This window comes from Jaculus jaculus, chromosome 10 (genome assembly GCF_020740685.1).
Source record: "Jaculus jaculus isolate mJacJac1 chromosome 10, mJacJac1.mat.Y.cur, whole genome shotgun sequence".
Taxonomy (NCBI): Eukaryota; Metazoa; Chordata; class Mammalia; order Rodentia; family Dipodidae; genus Jaculus; species Jaculus jaculus.
The window spans coordinates 48,723,098-48,746,061 of NC_059111.1; the positions used below are offsets into that span (position 1 = coordinate 48,723,098).

Consider the following 22,964-nt stretch of genomic DNA (forward strand, 5'->3'; position numbering starts at 1 on the left):
GGCATAGAGATTAGGATAAAATAATTCAGCTACTGAATTTTATGACTTGCAGATTTACTAATTAAAAATCACTCTTTTGGGCTAGAGAGTTTGGCTTAGCAGTTAAGGTATTTGCCTACAAAGCCAAAGGGTTCAACTCTCCAGGACCCATGTAAGCCAGATACACAAGAGTATGCATGTATCTGGAATTCATTTGCAGTGACTGGAGGGCCTGACACACCCATTCTCTCTCTCTCTCTCTCTCTCCCTCTCTCTCTCTCTCTCTCTCTCTCTGTCTCTCTCTTTTCTCTGCCTCTTTCTCTCAAATAAATAAATAAATATATTAATTTTTTAAAATCATTCTTTTATCTGAAAATCAACACATAGATTTTGCTTGATTTTTCTATACATCTTCATAAGCCTGCCTGCCTGCCCAAAAGTAAAATGAAGTAGCCTCAGGTTGATTTTCAGTAGAGATAATTATAGGAAGAAAAAGGCAGTGATAAGTGTGTTCTGGACAGAAAGGAACATTGATAATTTTTTTTTATGTTTATACCATATCTGCAGCCACTCCTCTTTCTAGCCTTTAATCAAAGTCACAGGTGGGGTGTATGAAAATGAGGCTCAGTAATCAATAATACATGTTTTACATTTTAAAAATAAACTCAGTTCAGCTACAATGGTAAGAGAAAATGAAAATTGCTTTCACATTTTCATATATTGTTACCTATGGTCTTATCATCTGTTGAGAGGCCCATTACAGTGTCCTTTTGAATTTTATGCTATTCGGTGAATTTAAAGTAATGGAGAATCCTGGGCTGCAGAGATGACTTAGCAGTTAAGGTGTTTGCCTGTGAAGCCTAAGAACCCATGTTTGATTCCCCAGTACCCATGTTAGCCTCATGCACAAGATGGTGCACACTGCAGGAGTTCTTATGCAGTGGCTGGAAGCCATGACATGCCTATTTTCTCTGTCTCTCTCACTGCCTCTTTACCCCCCCCCCCAATAAATAAATAATAAATAAACAAAGTGACAATCTTACAGTATTAATCATTAATTTTACAAAACATTAATCAATAAACTATTTATATACATACCTTTGGCTGAAGATTTGGGTGTAATAAAACATAACCATTAGGATCAATTGCAAAGTAATAGCCATTGGGGCAAAGCTGCAAAATAATCATAAAGCTTAGAGCTTCTTGAATCACAACAGAACTCCATATTGAAAAATATTATCAAAGTAGTTTACTTATTCAATACACATTTTGTTACATGCTGAAGGACAGTATGGTATCTGTACACTGTAAGGATGACTATAAACCTTGAATTTTCTTGATATTATAACTGCACATAATTAAAAAAAAATATTTTATTTATTTGAGACAGAGAGAAAGAGGCAGAAAAAATGGGTACTCCAGAGAGAGCCTTCAGCCTCTGCAAATGAACTCCAGACACATGTGCCACCTTGTATATGTAGGTTATGTGGCATCTGGGGAAAGAAATCTGGATACTTAGGCTTTGCAGGCAAGTGTCTTAACAGTTAAGCCATCTCTCCAGCCCTGAACCTAACTTTTGAGAAGTACTTCAACATTATTGTCAAGCTACATTGATACATACTTCCTGAAATAGGAAAGATTGCCAAAAGAACAAATTGCACTTACTGTAAAACGTGGTGTCAGTCTCTTAATATCTTCCAAAGACACATCTACTCCCATCACACCAAGAATCAACTGATTCTATAAGAAAATGGCAGTTAGTGCATTTTGTCATAGAAGTTTATTTGCTTTTACACAAGTGTATCTCATCTTTTGCTCTGTTCATGATTGAGTTCCAAAATTATTTAAACACACACAGAGAGATACACTAAAATTCTTTTGAGTCAAGTTAAAATTAAGTTAAATAGTCAGTTAAAAAGGTTTTAAGGAAAATATAAAATTAAGTTAAAATAAAATATAAGATATGTAAATTTTATTTGACACTTCTTATACACTTTTTCCTATTTTTAAAAAAAATGCTTATATTCACACAGTACTGGAAGTTCTCTCTCTCTCTCTCTCTCTCTCTCTCTCTCTCTCTCTCCTTGTGCGTATGTGTGTGTGTGTGTGTGTGTGTGTGTGTGTGTGTGTGTCTGCCTGCCTGTGTGTAGAGACTGACCTAGCAGACTACTACAAATAAGAAAACACACGATGCTCTGCTTAAAACTTGGATAACATGATATAAACATTAGATTTTTGTGGATATCCTGTGGTTTTGTAACTATTGTCAAAATATGTGATCTTCTTGGCAATAACATCCTCAAACACTTTTGCTAACTGGTGTTACAACTTCTCAACATTAAGCAATGGGCATCAAGTTTTAATTCCAAATCAAAGCACATTCATAATTATACATGTAAAACAGAAATAATTATAAATCAAATTTGTTTATAAGGAAAATTATCAAATATAGCCAATAGTTATAAAGGCATTGGAATTCTGTATTGATACAGGTAGATGACAGTTGGGTCAACAAAACTTCACTGAGTAAAACCAGGAAATAAACAATCTTGCAGATAGTGATAGGTTAAACATATATGATAAGGACTTAGAGAATTATATGTTTATGAGAGAATTGTATATTTATTAAGAACTCACAGATATGTTAAAGGCAATAGGACCCAAGAGAAATAATCAATTCTCTGTTGGACTACATAATTACAATGAAGCATTCAACTGAGGTTTACAGCAACTGAACAAATAATACTTAAGTATAATACACTACATTAAACCACAGACCAGAAATAAATATCCCCTCAATTCAGTAAATCACCTATCCACTTCTATATTAATTTCTATATTAACTTCTATATTCTTAATTATAAATCATACAACTATTTTTGAGTCAAAAATATAAATGAATGAAATAAATTAAATAAATAAATAAAAATATAAATGAATCAATAAGCTAGTTAAGAACAAGGTATGTTTGATAATTATGTACAGCTTTTAGGTGGGTAGCATTTTATTGCACTGACAACATTACCAGTGCTACAGAAACTCAACATTTTAAAGACTGAATTTTCCTTGTATCTTAAAAACAAGAAAAAAATAGACTCAATAATCAGATCTTTGAGTTATGACTAAAAGCTATTACTTGAGAATTAGGAAGGGCTTAGTAAATATATCTATTTGCACTTTTGGTAAACATAATCAGGGCTCTGGATTATTTTTCAAAAATTCATAAATATCTCAAGTGCATGTTGAATTTGTGCATGCACTATTGTTGCCCAGTTGTCATGTAATTAGTGAGTATGACTTTGTGTTCTCATCAGGACACAGTTTAGCAGAGTTAAGTTGAATCTTGACTCTAGGGCCACAGAGATTTGACCTGTACTTCCTTTTCCTCAGGTGTTATCACATGGGCAGCTGTTGCCAAGGCCCTCTGGCCTCACAAACAGTGTGACATGGTATGCATTTCCTTATAGAAATATCTTATCCACAGTCAGCTTCTACGTCACAGTTTATCATTTATTATTATTAAAATATCAATTAACTTTTAACCTTTAAGTTTGTCTTGTTTTCAAACTGGCCAGTTATGTTGAAGACCGGAAGAGTTCCAGTAATGACAAGTCCCAGTTCCTAAAAATAGATGGAGAGAAAAGAGATGGGAGTCACAATTTAACCTTTGTCCTACTGCACTAGCCATTGAAATAGATTTTTTTTATAGTTAATTTCTAGGCAAGGACTTTAACTGCAGAGCCATCTCTTCAGACTGTATAGTTACTTTGTCAAGAACAATAGAAGATAAGTAACTAATTTTGAATATAAAGTGTACTATTAGAAATACCAATTAAAATGTCCTAATAAAGATTAATTAGGCAGCCTTTGAAATATGCAACACCTAAGATAATAGCAAAAATGTGTATTATAAATAACAAGTAAGATAGTCAATTTATGAAAATGATCGATAGTCTGTAACATTCCAGATATACTGCCCATTCCCACTTTTTATAGTAATAATTTACCTAGGGTCAGAAGACTCCATAAAAAGTGGTATTAAAATATTATTTTAAATAAGTTTGTTTAAAGCTACTTTTAATAACTTAAACAAAATTTAATTAGAGAGAGAGAGAAGAGAATGGGCATACCAGGGCCTTTAGCCACTGCAAATGAACTCCAGATGCATGTGCCACTTTGTGCATCTGGCTTACTTGGGCATTGGGGATTTGAACCTATGTCCTTAGGCTTTGCAGGAAAGTACCTTAGCCGCTAAGCCATCTCTCCAGTCCAGATAATTTTAACTGATATTTTTCAGATGTGTTTTCATTTAAATCAGACAAGGAAATTTTGAATTTATTAATCTGATAAAAACAGTCCCATGTTCAAATCTCACATGCTCTATTATGATTCCAGAAGCAGCGATGGAACTATGGAGAAAATGTCTTAAAGAGGATTTCTTTATGTGTGCACACTGAAAACGAAAACCTCAGGACAGTGAAGCTGATTTGAGCTTGGGAGAAATTATGAAAGAGCTTCCAGCATAATATTATATAAAATTAAACTCTAACATATAACTCGATATATGAGGAAATAAATATAGGGTCTATGTAGTCCCATACAAGAACACTCAAATGAGACACCATTAATCATGCATGTTAATATCCCCACTGAAAACTTTCCACCTAAATAAACTGGGATTATAAATTAATTCATAAAGCTGATATCCAGAAAATAATTCCATTATTACTTTTGGTATATTTTCCATTGGAATTATAATTTGGATTATAAATCATTAGTTTTAAAGTGCTGCTAAAAGGTACATTTTATGTAGATGCAATCTTTTTCTGTGTATCAGCTCTGCATTTGAGCAGAATAACAAAATTTGCTTCTAAAAATGAATGCCAAGATTACTAACATATAATATTTAAATAATTATGGATTGAATTAATGGTCAACTTTAATTTTTCTCTAATTAATAACTAGATCAAATTGTGTGTCTTGTCCATTGCTAGACACTGCACACATCCATGGAGAGTAGAATAAAAAATGAAACAAGATCTACCTCCCAGAATGTAATATTTAATTTTAGATCAAAATACTTTACAGCACTCTTTCTCATTATATAAAGAGCTTTCCTTTATCTACCATATAAAATTATCCCACCACTTCATTTCCAAGTAATGTTTCTCTCCTTATGTCATAATATATCCAACAATGGCCATGTGTTATTTCTTCAATGACCCAGGAGTCCTCAAATTTCATAAAATGCATCTTTTCAGTGGGTTTGTCCCTTAACTTCACTTGTGCTCATGTTCAGTTAAAATATCTCAATTTTTTTAGTCACACCTTGTTCTAAACCCAAACATATAAACCCTTTCTTTTGAAGTGCCTGAGATCTGTAAATGTTTTCCATAAGATCTCATGTTTTAGTCTTAAAACCCTATATGTTACTTCATTAATAAAACTGTTGATTTGACTGATATAACTATGAATCTGCTTCATGCATTGACTATAAACAGCTCAACTTGATGGGCACCACTTGTTTTCAGACATGTACTCTTTGTCCCCCATTTTTAAAAAAAATTTCTTTCATCTTGTGAGATAGAACATTTAGAATCAGCATTTCCTCTAAATGTCATTTATGCTATCAGGAAGAGCCTTACCAGCAACACAGACATTCTGGCTAATGAACTTCTGGCCATAGGAAATACAACAGGGCATAGCAATTGACTCCTCCTATCATACACTATCCAGTGAGGGACTTGAAAAACCAAAACATAGTTGTGGATGACCATGTGACCTTAAGTAAATAAGCAACGTCAAGAAAGGACACTGGACAGTGATTTTAGCTGGGATTTGAGGTAAGCAAGCTTCACTTTATCTTTCTTAGCACGCAAGGCTGCTGTTAAAAGTCCCCATTATTTTCTCCTAACTTCCTGTATGTGTTTATTTTGTAAGAACTAAATGATAAGTCCTTTTAACCAGTTCATTTTGACCTCTGGGTTCATTATTGCATTTGGAGAAGTAGGAAAATATATAATTGGACTTCCAAGTAAGGAAAATGGCAAAACTAAATCAGCATTTATGTATCAGTGTAGTATACTGACTTTTTCTAATAAACATCATCTTGGTACATGATGTATAGTCTTAAAATTAAGAACAATGCTGGCTCAAGTATTGTGATTATTAGTAACTTTCATGTCAGCTAATTGAGAATAAGTTGAAACAAGATTTCTCAGCTCTGATCCTATGGATAGCTCAGTTTGGAAAACATTGTGTTGTGTGGGGAATGGAGTCATTCTATGTATTAGAGGATCTGTTGTGTGTGGGATGGAGTCATTCTATGTATTAGAGGGTCTGTTGTGTGTGGGATGGAGTCATTCTATGTATTAGAGGGTCTGTTGTGCAGGAATGGAGTCATTCTATGTATCAGAGGGTCTGTTGTGTGGGGATGGAGTCATTCTATGTATTAGAGGGTTTGTTGTGCAGGAATGAAGTCATTCTATGTATTAGAGGGTCTGTTGTGTGTGGGATGGAGTCATTCTATGTATTAGAGGGTCTGTTGTGCAAGGATGGAGTCATTCTATGTATTAGCAGGTCTGTTGTGTGGGGGATGGAGTCATTCTATGTATTAGCAAGTCTGTCCCTGAGCACAAGCTTCTACACGTGATTGGCAAATCCTCCTAAGGTGTGAAAGAAAAAAATGACTACAAACCCTTATAAAAGTGATTTATGAAGGGCAAAATCACCCTCACCCTAGTTTAGAGTACTAGTTTAGGGTAATTGTGCAGCACACAATTTAAAACGTATATGTAATTCACAGCAGATCTGAACCCCACAGAAGCATAGTTCCATAAAAATGCCTGCTTGAACTTATGCTAGAGATTACATATGAAGAGGTGATTACATCTAAGAATATGTCATGGAAGATTTATACATGGAGTTACCAGTTAACATATTCTTTAAAAATGTGTTCTTCAAAATATTGGTTATAATCTAAAGATATGTATTATTATTTGTGAGTTTTTCATCATTATTTTATCATATTAAAACTTCAGAAAGTTATTGAAATTCCCACACACTCCACATTCTTAATAGGTTAAAGGCAAATGAATACTTTTCACATGTGCTTCTCTTACCCATGAAATTATGAACTTTCTCTATACTATCTAAATTCTAGAAAAGAAGCTTACAATAGAAGGAATTTTTGAAAGGACACAATAGAGAGAAAAATAGAAATGTCATTTAGAGAGAAGTAAAGTAAATGGGGTTCTATCTTTAGGAGGCTTTGGTTGAGTAGCCTGATCTTACCAGGGCATCCAAGTATACATTCGTCCACTGGACCTGCTTAGCTTTATCTCCAGCCAAAACCATTGGTCTTCCCAGCACATCCAGATATTCCTATTTTAAAAAGAAATGGTGCAGAAGACCATAAATGCTCTGTTTGAAAATAATTTTCATTTGGAAAAATTAAAGTTAAAATTTAAAATATTGTTTATTTATTTATTTGAGAAAGAGAAAGAAGCAGAGAGAAAAAGAGAGTCAGATAAAGAGAGAATGGTATGCCAGGGCCTCCAACACTGCAAATGAACTCCAGATGCAGATGCATGCACTACCTTGTGTAGCTGGCTTAAGTGGGTCCTGGGGAATTGAATCTAGGTCCTTTTGGCTTTGAAGGCAAGTGCCTTAACCATTAAGCCATTTCTCCAGCTTTAAAGATAAATTTCAGGTGTGGAATATGGAATTGAATTGTTTAAAACTATGTTAGGTACTTGGGTAATTGAAGACTGTTTATCTTGCTTCATATGTGGTATGTCTATGGACATTGCATCAATATTTGACCTATTTGCAGGATAAATCTATACCATTTTTTCTAATACTAATCCAAACATTGCTTAAGGAAGGGCAATGATAAGTGAAGTTTTTTCCTTGAAAAATGCTTCATGTTGGTCTAAATTAGTTTTTTGTTTAATTTTTACTTATTCATTTCAAAGCAACAGACAGAGAGAGAAGGAGGTAAATAGAGAGGCACTCCAGGGCCTCCAGCCACTGCAAACGAACTCAAGGTGCATGCACTACCTTGTGCATCTGGCTTACATGGGACCTTGGTAATTGAGCCTCGAACTGGGGTCCTTAGGCTGCACAGACAAGTGCTTAACAACTAAGCCATGTCTCCAGCCCCTTGGTCTAAATTATTTTAAGCTCTGTGATTTACTGTGTGAAATGGCTCAAATTTAAAATAATAAAACAACTACACACTTGTTTTCATATCACGAATTGTTTGGCTGAAATTCAAAGCTACATTTGGACATATAAGAATATCAAATGAAATACTGGAAATACTGTGCCAAATTGAGACTGCAGACCCAAAATGGAAATGCTGCTGGATTCCAGCACTGAATGCTTTCAGTATTCATTTCCACAAAGGCTAAGGGATTTATGCTAATTTCTGACTTAGCCCTTTTTTGTACAGCTTCAGCTACAATTTAAGGTTGACAAGATTTTATATGGAAATTTATAAATATTTCAAAATTATGTATATCAATTATAATTATTCAATTATATAAAATGCTAATGTAAATGCTTTATTTTAACTGTATGGTATTAAGAATTATCTCATGGTAACTTTATTTTAAAAAATTAAATAGATATGTGTGTGTGTTTGGAAGTACTGGAATCCTAAATAGAATTTATATAAGAATTATTATTTAACATTCTATGTGTTTATGATAGTCATATAAATTATTTGCAAATTATTCAAAAAAATTACATGAGATGAGATACCAATGCATTATCTTTTAAATTTTCTATGTTACTTTTAGAATTTCTGAATAATATATTCATAATTTTATCCATATTTCACCTGAATTTAGATGTTTGTGAAATGCATTTAATACATGACCACAATACTCAGCACTTTCTATAACTGTAGTTGTATTTTTTTTATTTAAATATCCTGTCCTTAGCATATTTAAGCCAGGAAAGGGCATCTTAACTTTGAAAGCATAATTTAAACAAGCTTTAAATAATCATACCTGAGTGTTAATTCTTATTGCTCCAATGGAAGGAATTTCATAATAATAACCTGAAATGCACACACACACATATATGTAGAATTATAATAACCACAAATCTGACTTTGTGCATTTTTAAAAGAAAAAAGTATTTTCCTTCTATATTGAGAAAATATTAAAAAACATAAATGAAAATAATAAATTTTATTTAAGAACATTTCTGTTGAATGAATATTGTCAATAAATGTACAGATTTTGTGAGAATTTTCATCACATTTCTTATAAAGTATAAAATAAATATTTCTACAAAGTAGCAGGAAACATGGAATTACTAAATGTTATTTAACTGGATACATTATTTAAAATGCAGATAGATAATTACCATATGCATATAAAATACTTGCCTAAGTATACCTTTCAAGATATATGCATTTTTTACCAAATGATATTATTTTTAGAGTAGGAAGAAATTATTGCCACACTACATGAACTCTAAATAACTAGGAAGAAATGAGAGCTTCCAAATACAGTAATTTAGCCACTCAGAAAAAAATACACAAATATGTTAAATATCATTAAGTATCATCCAACATACTATATCTTTCATGAAGTTGCAACATTATGGTCAGCTGTTGTAATACTCTCTAATGTCAATTTAATATCAAAATTGATTGTGTTTTTGGTGGAAAACATGATCAGAGACATATTCGTTACTCAATATCTGTTAAAGTTAGTTACTGCTCTAGATTATTTTTAATGCCAATAAAGACCTAATAATAATTATTGCCAACCTATATTTCTTCTAATAAAATATGGTCAGGAAAACATATTTACCTTTATTTTCACAAGCCATCCACTGAATAGGTCCTCTGTCATAATTATGCTGACCAACTGAAAATGTGAATACACGAACCTGAAGAAATTTAAATATTTGAGTAAAATTCAATGGTAAAATCAAACAGAAATAATTAAAACAGAAACAAAAGCAACTTCTGCAGTGAATTTATTATATGAAAAACTGGATGCAGTGAAGAACTGAGGAGAGCACCAAAGGCAAGCCACATTACTGACTTTGAACATGACCTCCATCTGCCAAATTGAAATTAGCACAAGGATGTCCTACACTATATCCATTCTCAAGCAGGATTCTGGCTCATGTTTCATTAGCTGAAAATGTATCCTGCAGGTCCAACTCTATTACACTCCTGCACCTGCTTAAACTATCTCCCCTACATATCCAGTTACTGCAATACTATTTCCCTATATCACAATCATGTGCCAATGAGGATGTATACAAATATACTATAGCACTTAAATTTATGGATGTTTTGCTATTTACACAGCATGAGAATATTTAAGATATATGCATGATTATGATATTAGTACATCATTTACTAGAAACCATGTATGATATGAATACTTTAAGCTCCTGATTAATGTGAGTTGGTTTATTGAGTTGACATTTTTATTATATGTGTTTATGATAGTCATATAAATTATTTGCGAATTATTCAAAAAAATTACATGAGATGAGATACCAATGCATTTTATCTTCTAAATTTTCTGTTACTTTTAGAATTTCTGAATAATATATTCATAATTTTATCCATATTTCACCTGAATTTAGATGTTTGTGAAATAAATTTAATACATAACCACAATACTCAGCATTTTCTACAACTGTAGTTGTATTTTTTAATTCCTGTCCTTAGCATATCTAAGCCAGGAAAGGGCATCTTAACTTTGAAAGCATAATTTAAACAAGCTTTAAATAATCATAACTGAGTGTTATAATATAATAGGTTTCCTAATTATTTTATCTGTTGTGTGTTTTGCACATCATCCCCTAGCAAAATCTTAAAAATATATCACATTTGTTTCTTTTCTCTGATTGGTCTGGGCTACACAGATCCCATTAGAACAAATACTGCCCCCAAACTGTAGAAACCAAGGCTGCTGTTGTTTTATTTGTCAGGGTTGATCTGAGCTACCCTTATACCAGGTTTGCCTTAGCTAATGATGTAAGGGTCGTCTTGCTGACACATCTTTTTTTTTGCATTGGAAAGCAAGACTGTACTATATAGTCTAGGCTGTCCTCAAACTTGCTATCCTCTTGCCTGAGCCTCCAGAGTGCTGAGATTTCAGACTTTTATTTCATGACTCCTGGAGTGTAACTGAATTTTGCTCATGTTAAAATGGTAAGGATATATCAGCAGATCTTTGAGGTGGTTGAGCACACACCCCCATTCCACAACATAGTGGTTTCATTTTCTTTATATCTTTAATTGAACATGCCCTTGTCATGCTGCTACTTCTATAGCTGAACTTAGTCCTAATGGAAATATTTTTATAAGCAGGGTGACCATCCTAACTAATAATTCAATTTAACTCCCACATTTAAGCCATCTGCACAAAAGTTCAGGGCAGGGAGAATATCCAGACATTACAGAAAGCACATGGGGATGTCCTTCATAATTGACTGCACAGGCATTTCAACTAAAGCACAGCTGTGCTCCTTTCTTCCTGCTACTACAACAGTATTAAGGTAAAGTGTTTTCCATAAGATATTTTTCAGTGTAAAAACTTAAATAACTAAGTGAATTACGTCTATGTCTCTGGAAAACAAGGATTTCTAATTACATACAGACTATACTCAGACACACTCCACGTGATTAATTTGACTGATGTTATCATTAAAATACTACAAATAAACATTGAACTTTAAAAAGAAAATAGTAAAAAGAGATTTATTGCCTTATGTGTTTTATTACAAAAGTTTTACTTAACTTCCATGTGTTTGCCTATATGAACCCTCTAGAAGTGGTCAAAATTAAGAACGTAAGATCAGAGGTGGATCCAGTAGGGTGCATTCTGTCACATTTAATTACTGCTTGAAAACGTATTTTTGTTTTTTATTTTGCCTCATTTTTTTTTTCTCAAATGGGCCTTGGCTGATTTAGCTGATTGGATCACTTGCCTATTATAAATGTCTAATTTGTGCCTTTTTGCTTGATTTTCATTTGCCTTGGTGCAGACATCTATAATGGTGATATATTTCTGTTAATAAAATTTAAGAATGGCAAATGCAAACTTTTCAATATTTAATAAATTAGGTAATCTAATCATCACAGTCTTTTAAACATATAAATATATATAATATGCTTATTTCATATTAGTTTTGTGGTGATACATACATAAACATTTTTCAATCACAACAATCATAGCAATAATCTAAGAATTACAGAAATTTTATAAATATATACTTTGCTGGGGAAAGGATTAAATCACTCAAAATTTATATCTGCTAAAGGAATTTTACACACATTTCTGACGCCATAATTAAGTGGTTTTTTTTCATTTTTAGCTAATATATATCATTGCAGAATTTGTCTTTGCTAAACACAATTTACTTGATCATGTAGAAAGACTTTAAAACATGTCAGTTTCATGAACATTAGCATCATACATTCATATATTCTATAGTGCACACAGAGAAGGAAGTTGTATAGGTTAAAGTAATCTGTACATTGCATTCCCTTTGGACTTGTAGATCACTTCAGCTCTCCCATTCTGTACTGCATTACTGCCACCCTGTGGAATAGTCCGTGAGTTAACTCTAAAATTTAAATATGTCCAACCCCACAGCAGTGATTGATTGCTGGTCCCACTTCGTCACATGTTTTTTACTTATTTAAATTTGTACTTTGTCTTGAAAAACACAATGATCTCTTGAAAGATTCACAATTTAAAATTTACTCTAAGTTAATTTTCAAAGATATGTATTTTGGCGTTAATATTATTAACAAATTTGTAGAATTAGATACAAACAAGACTAATAACTCAGATTTCTATAAACAATACACTGTCAGCCATTTGTCTCTTGTTTAGATTTTTCTAGCATCAGGGAATTTTGTCTTTCTACTTGAGACCTAATAGCAATATAGGAAAGACTTTGCAATTACAGTTAAAATATTTTGAAATTTCTATTTTATTTATATTGATTGCCCTCTTGCTTTTTTTTTATTCTGAAAACTGTGTGAAGCATAAGAGAACTGTTTCTCTATGATCTAGACAATCTTTATTGTGTACTGCTGAGCAATCCCTTTGCTGCCCTACAGAACATCAAACATATTTAATTTTGCTAGTCCTGGGAATTATCTTTCAACTATGTGTCTGGTTTCACTTTCCTTTATTCATTTGTTTCTTCCCTGTGATAGAGTTCATTTTAGTGTTGGCATCCTACTTAAGGAGATCTTGTGCACAAGAGTGAGCTCTAAGGACTGGGAAGCTATAGCAAAGATTAGAAAGTGAATGTATTTTAATTTGGAACAGCTGTTGTGAGAAAATTAACATAGATTCAGTTTTAAAGCTGTACCTATCTCTAATCAGATAGATTAATTCCCAAGTGTGGTACAATCCACAAAAGAACCCAAACATTTTGCTTTAATTCTCAAAACTTTTGGCTGCACTAAACTTTGCTCTGTATTTACTGATTCAGTGGCTATCTGCATATATCTCATCACATCTACCTGAATTTCTGTCAATGGAATTTGATTCATCTTGATGGAAAATTCAGGCAAAAAAAAGCATTCATTGACCGGTTGAATACCACAAGTGTCTTGGAGGGAAAAGCAGGAGTAAGCAAACAATTCTCAGGTTCTAAGTTCACATGCTTCAAGAATTCTCCATTTTTAGTATATTTCCAATTTGTGTTTGATTGTGGTAAAAACAGTCAACATGATATCTATATTGTTGTGAATATTTTATTAGTTTGGGAGAGTGATAATGAGGGAGAGAAAGAGAAAACAAGAATGAATATGGGAATGCCAGAATCTCCTGCCACTGCAAAAATCCAGACACGTATGTCACTGTGTGTATCTGGCTTACATGGGTACTGGAGAATTGAACCTGAACCTCAAACTTTGCAAGCAAGTGCCTCTAAATTCTGAGCCATCTCTCCAGCATTACTTTAACACATTTTAAAGCAGAAAATACATTATTTTAATTACAATTACAGTAATGTACAACAGTCCCCTGGAGCTCCATCTTGTAAAAGTGAACATTTGTGACCACTGGTCAGTAATGTCCCACTATTCTTTCCCCAACCTATGATGACTCTGTGAGTGTATGAAAGAGACTATTCAGATTCCTCATGTAAGTGGAAGCATGATATATTTGCTTGTGTGTGTGTGTGTGTGTGTGTGTGTGTGTGTGTGTATTAATAATTAATTTCATTAAGAATGTTTACAAGGATCATATTGTCACATGCTACAGGGTTTCCTTCTTTGTAAAGGCTAACTAGTATGTCCTAGTATATTTGCAGCATATTTTCTTTGCATACTTGCCATTGAATGTTTAGGCTATTTTCATATTCAGGCTATTTTGAATGGTGCTGCAGTGAACATAGAAATATTGTTATAAATCATAAGTTCAACTTTTAAATAAATATCTAGAAATTGGATTGCTGGATTCTATGGTATTTTCATTTTTAATACTTGTAGATTTTTTTGCTGCTTATCACATTGCTTACACCATTTCCCACTCCCATAAGTACTGTGCAAAATTTCCTATGTCACCAAATCTTTTCCAACACTTGTCTTTGATAACAGGTGTCCCTGATAGGTATAAGGTAATGACTCATTGTGGGTTTAATTTGTATTTTCCTAATGACAAAAACATTGAAAATTTTTGCATGTGCCCCTTTTTAATTTGTCTACCTTTTATGGAAAATATATGATTTAAAGTTCTTAGCATATTCATGTATGTGAAAAATGTTTCAATATGTCTATGCATATTTCTGTATGTATGGGTACATATTGGTATGGGGTTGTGTGTGTATGCTGTATCATAATCTCTGGTTTAATTCTCTAGGAACGATCTCTCATTGGCCCAAAACTTACCAGTCATAATACAATGGCTGGCTAGTGGGTTTCAGGTTTCCTCCTTTCAGCCTCACCAGTGCTGGGATTACTGGTTCATGCCATCATATCCTAAATTTTATGTGAGTACTTGGGATCAGACTTGGGTCCTCTTGTTTTCAAGGCAAGCACTTTACCAAGTAAAAAGTGTATCTCTCAGTGACTTCAGTGTTGTGGTTTGAAAGCGAAATGTCTCCCATAGCTCAAGTGTTTATAATTAAGCTTTCATTCAGCTGGTGGAAGATGGACTATGGGAGATGGAGCCTTGCTGGAGGAGGTGTGTTGCTAGGAGGGGACCTCTTAGTTGATTAGCCCAGCCCTACTAGGCATTGAAAGCTGGCTCAATATGATGATTTATATTCTTTATTGAAGAGGTGATACCTGAGTTGCCTACCCTGTTGTGCTTTCACCAATCTGATGAAACTTCCCTGAGAAACCTGAAATAAAACTTTCCTCCCATAACTTAGCTCCCAGTAACAAGAACATAACTGCCACAAAAAATTGGTGTTGGAAATGAGATTAATTGCTGCAATGAACATGATCATGTGTTTTTTGGTCTTTTGGAACTAGTTTGTCGGAGAGAAATGGAAAGATTTGGAATTATGGATTACAGAAAGCATATGGAACATTAAACACAGCTTGTTGGGCCATTCAGTGACCTCAATGCAAAGAGAACTGTGGACTGTGAAGGACTGTGAGGGCTTAGTTTAGATGGTGGCAGAGAGGTTAAAAAAGACTTATTAGGACTGATCTAGTGGCTGGCTGTGTTCTGCTCATGACCTGAGAACTTGAGAAGAGCTGCACTTAAAAGTAAAAAGAAAAAAGAACTGGTATATTTTACAGATTTCCCATAATTTATAATTTCACTCCACTGTGGTCATGGTCATTAAATATATTTGGTAGGATTTCAATCTTTTAAATATCAGATTTATGTAAACAAATATGTTCATCATAATATAGGTGAATTTGTTTAAGAAAATTGGATATATCTGACTGGTTTTTAACATGGAAATGTTTCATTGTTTAGCATCTTCATTCTATTTTTCCTTTAATTAATTAATTACTTAATTTTTGAAATAGAGTCTTATTCAGTAGTTCAACCTGCCTTGAACTCATGGAAATCTTCCTGCCACAGCCTCCCAAGTGTTAGGATTACAAGCACAAGTTATCGAAATCAGTCAGGATATTTCAATAAGTATAATATTTGTTGGTCCTAGGTATCATTGAATCTGTGCTTTTGGCAACAGGACTAAGGTTCAGAATTAAAAAAGAATCAGACCCCATCCTGCAGGACCCTGTAATGCAGAAAAGGTAAGAGGCAAGATTCCATAGATATAGTACGGATAAGGATATACAACACCCTTCAAAGTAAGACAAGGGAATCAGAAGCTATGAAGAGGTAGAAGTAGAAATGTATAGACATCCTCCACTGGGGTGAATGGAGATGGGAATGGCTCTGAATTTTGAACAAGAAGTAGAGGTTACTGAATACAATGCATACTTTATATCTTAGATTAACATGTTAATCAGCTTCCCATAACTTTCAATACTGATGATTTCATGAAATTCTCATAGAATCAAGTATCAATAGAATGAAATGATAATCTATTAACAGCTTAGCCAATTTACCAACTTTTAAAGGAAGGAGTGGTTTATCAATGCCATTATAATAAAAAATTCAATAAACACCTTAAAGTTTGCTTTTAGCAGTATTTATTTTAACCTTTGTAGCATGCAAAGACTTGCTTGTTAAAAATTGTGATGGGTTGAAGAAATAGCTCAGTCAGTAGAGTTTATGGTATAGAAGCATGAGGATCTGAGTTACTCCCCAGTTTCCATGTAAAAATGCCAGGTGGCAGGCACATGTGTGCAATCCCAGTGTTGGAGAGGCAGAATTAAGATCCTCTGGGCTCAATGGCCAGCTCGTCTAACCTAACAGCTGAGCTTCAATCCAGTGAGAAAGCCTGTCTCAGAAAAGTCTGATGACCTTCCTGAGGAGTGACACTGCAGGTTGTCCTCTGGCCTCCACATGCTTGTGCCAAAGGGCCAGTGTACCTGTGCACACAGGGGCACAGACATGTACATTCATACATATGTATAAAATATTTGTGATTAATTTCATTTCTATTGGCATATGATTTTATTAGGCAATACTTTTCAAACCCAAATGATCCATATGGCCCTTAAGAGTATTTCAAAGTGTTCTGAAATTTTTAATCAGACATGTGTCCCATTATAAACAATAGATTTCTCCAAAGGCTGTCTATAGTGATTCATATTAATTCTCACTTTAACACATAAAAAATCAGGTATATTCTGAAAATGTATACAATATAATTTACTTGACCTACTGATAAACAACATTTTGAAAATGTTGAAAAATTCAGTCAGAAAATAAATTAAAAGCCATGAGTGGTCATGCATCCCTGTAATCCCAGGTACTTGGGAAGCTGAAACAAGAGTCAGTTTTCCAAAATAATATATTCCAAATAAAATAAATATATTCCAAATAAAAACACTGACTTTTATAATATCTTGGTTTTGTATAGCTTTGTTTAAAATATCATGACAACTAAAGCATTTCTTAAATTTTGCTGAAATGGTACACATTTTCAAGCAAGATACATTAGTATCCTATTGTGAATTGCCTTTTATATATGTAAAATACTATCTGTAGAGACTTTTTGAAGAATTTGATATTTTATTAGAATCTTCAATACCAATGATATAAAAATTATCTAAGAAAAAATTAAGTTGTTCTATTTTCCAAATTCTTTTTTTCTTTTTTAAACATTTGTTTATTTAGATTATATTTAAGAGTCAACTAAGACACACAAATCCAATTAGTGTTCTTAATATATTAGTGACAATGTACTTGTGTATCCATGAGCAAAATTACTTTATAGTTGAGCCTATTTTCCAAAAGAAACAGAAATTCTTTACCACAAACACAGGCTTTAATAAATAGACTTTAATAAATAACATAATTTCAAAATCATTTACACATTAAAATTTAAGTATTATAAAATTACACTCACTTTTTTGTCCTTATTGTATTTGGAAAATATCTCCTGGGCTCGCTCTTCACCCCCATCCGTAAATAGCATTATAATCTTATTGCAGTTGGCTCTGGAAACATTATACTGTTAAAATAATATGTGCATATCATTCATGGTGAAAGTCAGAGACACTGCCATTAGGGAACTAGCACATACAGATTGCATATAATGGGTAGAATGCTCAGTCATCTGTTCTGAGAACTGGTTCCTGCCTCAGCCAAGCTCACTTCTCATCACATAGATGGCCAAACAGCTTACCACCTCACTTCTCTAAGGTCTTCACCCTATCAGTGAAACCTTTTCAGACCCACATCTGGTAATGGTAATTTTCTACCTACATAACATTTTTTAACAAATGGAGCAAAACTATTTTAATAAAATTACAAACAGCAGAATTTATAATGTAATGTGTTATATTAGAGCATACATGATCTGCTATGTCCCAATGTGGCTGACATACAACATAGCTTCTTCTAAATCTACATTCAATATGATTTTTCTTTGAAAATGCAACTCCATATAATTAGTTACCTGGGGACTAATGAAAATCTTAACTTAAGTTTTACTGTAGTTTATTAGAATAACAAAAAGCCTCAGAGAATGGCATAGTGTGCTAAGTCTAGAAATATATAAAAGAAGTTAAATAACATATGCTTCAACTGTGAATAAGATATACCAGGGTATTTAGGATAATCATTAAAATAAAAATTTGATTTATATGGCATGTATGGAAGGCAGACAATGAGGCTCAGAGAATAACTAATAATATGTTAAAAATTATATACAATGGTAGTAGCAGCAGTAGTAACAGCCAAAATCATGTCTTATCAGGAGCTGGAGGTGAAACTGGGAATTAACATGGCCTCTCTCGTGACTACCTATGAAGTAACATGTCAAGTTTGAGATTTTTCACTCTTTCTACTGCCTATCCATAGTCTACTTATTGTACAAAATTGTATTTTCAAGAAAATGTCCTCCCTTTATTATTCTCCTTCTATGAAGCTGAACTTCCCCTGTGTGCTACTTCAGCAAACATAATGACTACAACTTGTTTACTTCCACATTGTTAGTCTTAGCACTATTTGGAAATTATGAGGAACTCAGATGTTGAACTCATAAAAAAGTAAATGAACTAATAAAGCAGATATCAAAAAAAAAAAAACTGTTTAGGGTTGGAGAGATGGCTTAGCGGTTAAGCGCTTGCCTGTGAAGCCTAAGGACCCTGGTTCGAGGCTCGGTTCCCCAGGTCCCACGTTAGCCAGATGCACAAGGGGGTGCACACGTCTGGAGTTCGTTTGCAGAGGCTGGAAGCCCTGGCGTGCCCATTCTCTCTCTCTTCCTCTGTCTTTCTCTCTGTGTCTGTCGCTCTCAAATAAATAAATAAATAATTAAAAAAAAAAAACTGTTTAGAAGGTATACTCAGAGACCAGCCAAGATTTCAAAAAAGATCAAATGTGTGAGTTAATTTATGCAATAACTCAGCACAGATTGGTAGGAGTTATAAGTTGACTGTCACAAATAAGCACTAATCATTAATTGTAGTGATAATGATCATGGACTCAACATCAGCTTGACAACCTACACTGACATGTTGTTTTCTATGTGCTAAGTACTATAAGTAATCCTGTCCACATCTCTGTAATGTATCTGCTCGGAGGACTGACAATGAATTAGTGAGGGGAGCAAGGTATAGAGAAAGTTGAAGCATACATACTCAACCACTAGAATACTAAGTCATGAGACATACAAAACTCTGACACCTTCCTCTGTTCTTCAAAGTGGAACAGAAGACATGCCTGAAAGTCCTAGTTAATAGTGTGAGATATATGGTATGGCATGGGAAGTAACCAAGGCAAGTATGATTTCAGTTGGTTATTCAGAAGGTTCCCCTCTGATTAGGAATTCCTAAACTGGGACTTTCTTCCCATTTACCCTTTTACACTTTTTGTTTATCTAAAACTTAAAGGACCAACCACATATCTAAACCTGAAATATTTCTAGTAGTCGCATAGTATCCAAATAAATATTAAAATAGCAACTGGGAAATATATCATTCTGTGCATGTCAACTATACTCTGTAAACTTATTCAAAATTAAATTAAGAAATCAGCATGCAAATTACTTTTTAAACATAAGTCTGAAGGTTGTTACGGGAAGAAACATTCTACAAATCACTGGTCATTTTTGAATTTTGGATTTAAAAATACAAATACTTCAAAGATTTCTACTGTCTGGACATAGCTGTTGAATATGTCCATCTAATATGTCTGCATTTTAAATAGCTTTAAAATAGCACTGTTGCCTAACCCTAGAGCACAGGAATTATCATGACACTGAAATTCTAATGCAGTTCAATCACAAAAAAAGGCACATTTCTGATACTTACGTTAAGCAGCTGTTCAAAAGCAAAACTAAAACCTTTCTTATAGTCTGTTATTCCTTTTGCTGTGATGTTATTCACGGCATCTTTCAACACCTTCTTATTTCTTACATTCGCTTGGACAAGGTGTTGAAAACAGCTAACATCCTGAGCATTGCTGTTAAACTGCAAAAGATTTAAAAAAAAACTTATAAATGAACATGAAAATCAAGTATGCACTTTGCACTGAGTTTAAGTTTTAGCATGTTAACCATATTGTGCTGCTTTCCCTTTCGACAGGAAAAGTGAGAGTATAGGTAACATACATGTACACAGAACCAAAGGCACTTTTCTTCCACCCTCCAATTCATATTCAAACCTCAACTTATATCTTCCTAAGTCTAGGAAAGTAATTTTACCTGTCTATAAATTTGGGGTTGAGTTATGAGAAGGTCCTTTAAATTCTCAAATTTGATGAAATTGTAGACAAAATGATGAAATATAAATATGTTCAGAATTCAAAAAATGCAATGCTTGCTCAGTATACAGACAGAACGTAGCACTTTTAATTGTCTCTCATCACAAAAGAATAGTTAAATGATTCCACTGAAGAGAGCCTTCAATGGAATGAGAGTAGGTGACAATGACCATAAAAGTATAACCTGAGGGGAAAATGACCAATATACAATAATTTCATACAGTAAAGTTCACAATTAAAAATAAAAAGAATAGGCACACTTGGAAGATATTGCAGTCAGGTTTAGAACACCACAATGAAACAAACATCACAATAAAGAGAATCACCTGAACTTTTAAGTTATTCAACCCAAATAAAGTTATGTTTTATCATAAAAAAGAAAGGCTTGTTAAAAAATGAGTATACTAAACGATGTGAATGGGTATGTCCTATTTTTTTTTAAATTTAATACTAAAATCTAAAAGGGCAAGCTGTTTACCTGATGAACCAGATACCATCACAAAGGGGAAGGAGACCAACACAGAGAAAAATTAACTCCTACCAAGTCAGAGAGCCAGAGCCTCAGAGGCCCCCAACACCTCAGCACTGAAGCAGACCAAAAATGAACCCAACATGGCTCAGGGAAATTTTGCGGAAGAGGGGCAGAAAGAATGTCAGAGTCACATGTTGGGTCATGATATGCAGAGACATTAATCGTACCAATAACTGTGGGCTAACTCCACAATGCACGACCCATTTACATCAACAAGGAGGGTCCATTGGGAGGGGGCAGATCATGGATGAGCCTTAACAATGGTACCAAACTGCCTGTATTTGCTGAAAAGAAAACTAATTAATTAAATTTAAAAAAATAAGGTAAAAAATAAATAAATAAAAGGGCAAGCCCAAAAAAATTATATAGATATAGATAGATATAGATATAGATAATAGATAATATATGCGGTAAGGGAATTACCAAGGCAAGGTAAAGGCAAGCATATCATTGTAGATGGGGGTTGGCCTAAGTGATAAGGCTCTGAACAAGGGCTATGAAAGGCTAAACATTGACTCCAATTATATTTTCCCAGAACCACACATTTAAGAATAATCACTAAAGTTTTCTCAACTTTATACACAATATTCATGTCATACATTAGATATTTTTGAAAGTGGAATAATAATAATGGAATTCCTGAAATGATACTCAGGACTATGGAATGAAAGGAATTGTTCCATTATTAACTAATTCTATAATTTGTGAAGGATACTGAGGGCTCTGGGCTGTCACATGAGCAAATGGGAATAATAAATGTCCTTGCTAGAAGAAAAGGGACTGGTAAATAAAATACCATAGGGCATTCTCAAATCAAATACAAAATTCATTGAGCTTAATAAATAAATTACAAGAGATTTCATTTTCATATAAATATAGTGTGGCCTTTTCCCCCCAATGATCAGTACAGATCAGCACTGATCAATGAAGCCAACATTTCCTAGTAGTCAGGAATCGTGACACTTGATAACGTTGTGCTTGCAGCCATGAAGGAAATTATGCAGGCGCAGACAAACACATGAGCACCATGTATTTATAAACAAACATGTAATGTTTTCTATGATCTGCATTTAGGACATATTCCAAAGACAATAATCATTCCCTATTTGCAAATGCCCTACAAGATATGCATTATACTTATCTTCATTTGATTCTTGAGGAAACTTAAGTACACAGAGGTTAAATAACTTGTCATAAGTCACATAACAATAAACAGTAAGAATCAGGACTCATATTATCACTGTTAAAAGTAACTGGTTCCCACTATTCCCACAATGATTCTCAATATAGCACGATGAGATGTAATTAGTTCTATAAAATATTAAATATGCTCAGTAGCAATGGAGGGGTTTCCAATTTGGACAGAGCACACAATTCAGGAAATTTCCCTTAAGAGTTACACACACACACACACACACACACAAAGTTCGAGTGAAAACCATGGAAAAAGAATGCTCTAAACAACTAGAATGTGGGCAAAGGCCCTGATTTTGTGCACGAGAAGCATTTAAAGATTTAAAACAGCAGTGTTTTTCTTTGTAGTATATGAGGACCAATGGCACTTAGTTCAGAGAGGGAGCCAGAGGTGAGATGAAGTAGGGTGTAACAAAAATAAAGAAATGGGATTTCAGTCCCTGTCAAAA

At 33.6% G+C, this 22,964-nt stretch overlaps 1 protein-coding gene across 4 annotated transcripts in view; it reads right to left on the reverse strand.

Annotated features, from left to right (window-relative positions):
• The window catches only part of Cacna2d1 (calcium voltage-gated channel auxiliary subunit alpha2delta 1), a 536,404-nt gene that overhangs the window by 74,031 nt on the left and 439,409 nt on the right, over nucleotides 1–22,964 (reverse strand). For all 4 annotated transcript variants that reach the window (XM_004662314.3, XM_004662312.3, XM_004662313.3 and 1 more), the window contains exons 11-18: nucleotides 20,339–20,497; nucleotides 17,932–18,036; nucleotides 9,810–9,888; nucleotides 8,997–9,046; nucleotides 7,273–7,362; nucleotides 3,523–3,600; nucleotides 1,645–1,719; nucleotides 1,078–1,152 (exon numbers count right to left, since the gene is read on the reverse strand). In XM_004662314.3, coding sequence (XP_004662371.1) covers nucleotides 1,078–1,152; nucleotides 1,645–1,719; nucleotides 3,523–3,600; nucleotides 7,273–7,362; nucleotides 8,997–9,046; nucleotides 9,810–9,888; nucleotides 17,932–18,036; nucleotides 20,339–20,497 — 711 coding nt within the window. The remainder of the gene's footprint in view (nucleotides 1–1,077; nucleotides 1,153–1,644; nucleotides 1,720–3,522; nucleotides 3,601–7,272; nucleotides 7,363–8,996; nucleotides 9,047–9,809; nucleotides 9,889–17,931; nucleotides 18,037–20,338; nucleotides 20,498–22,964) is intronic.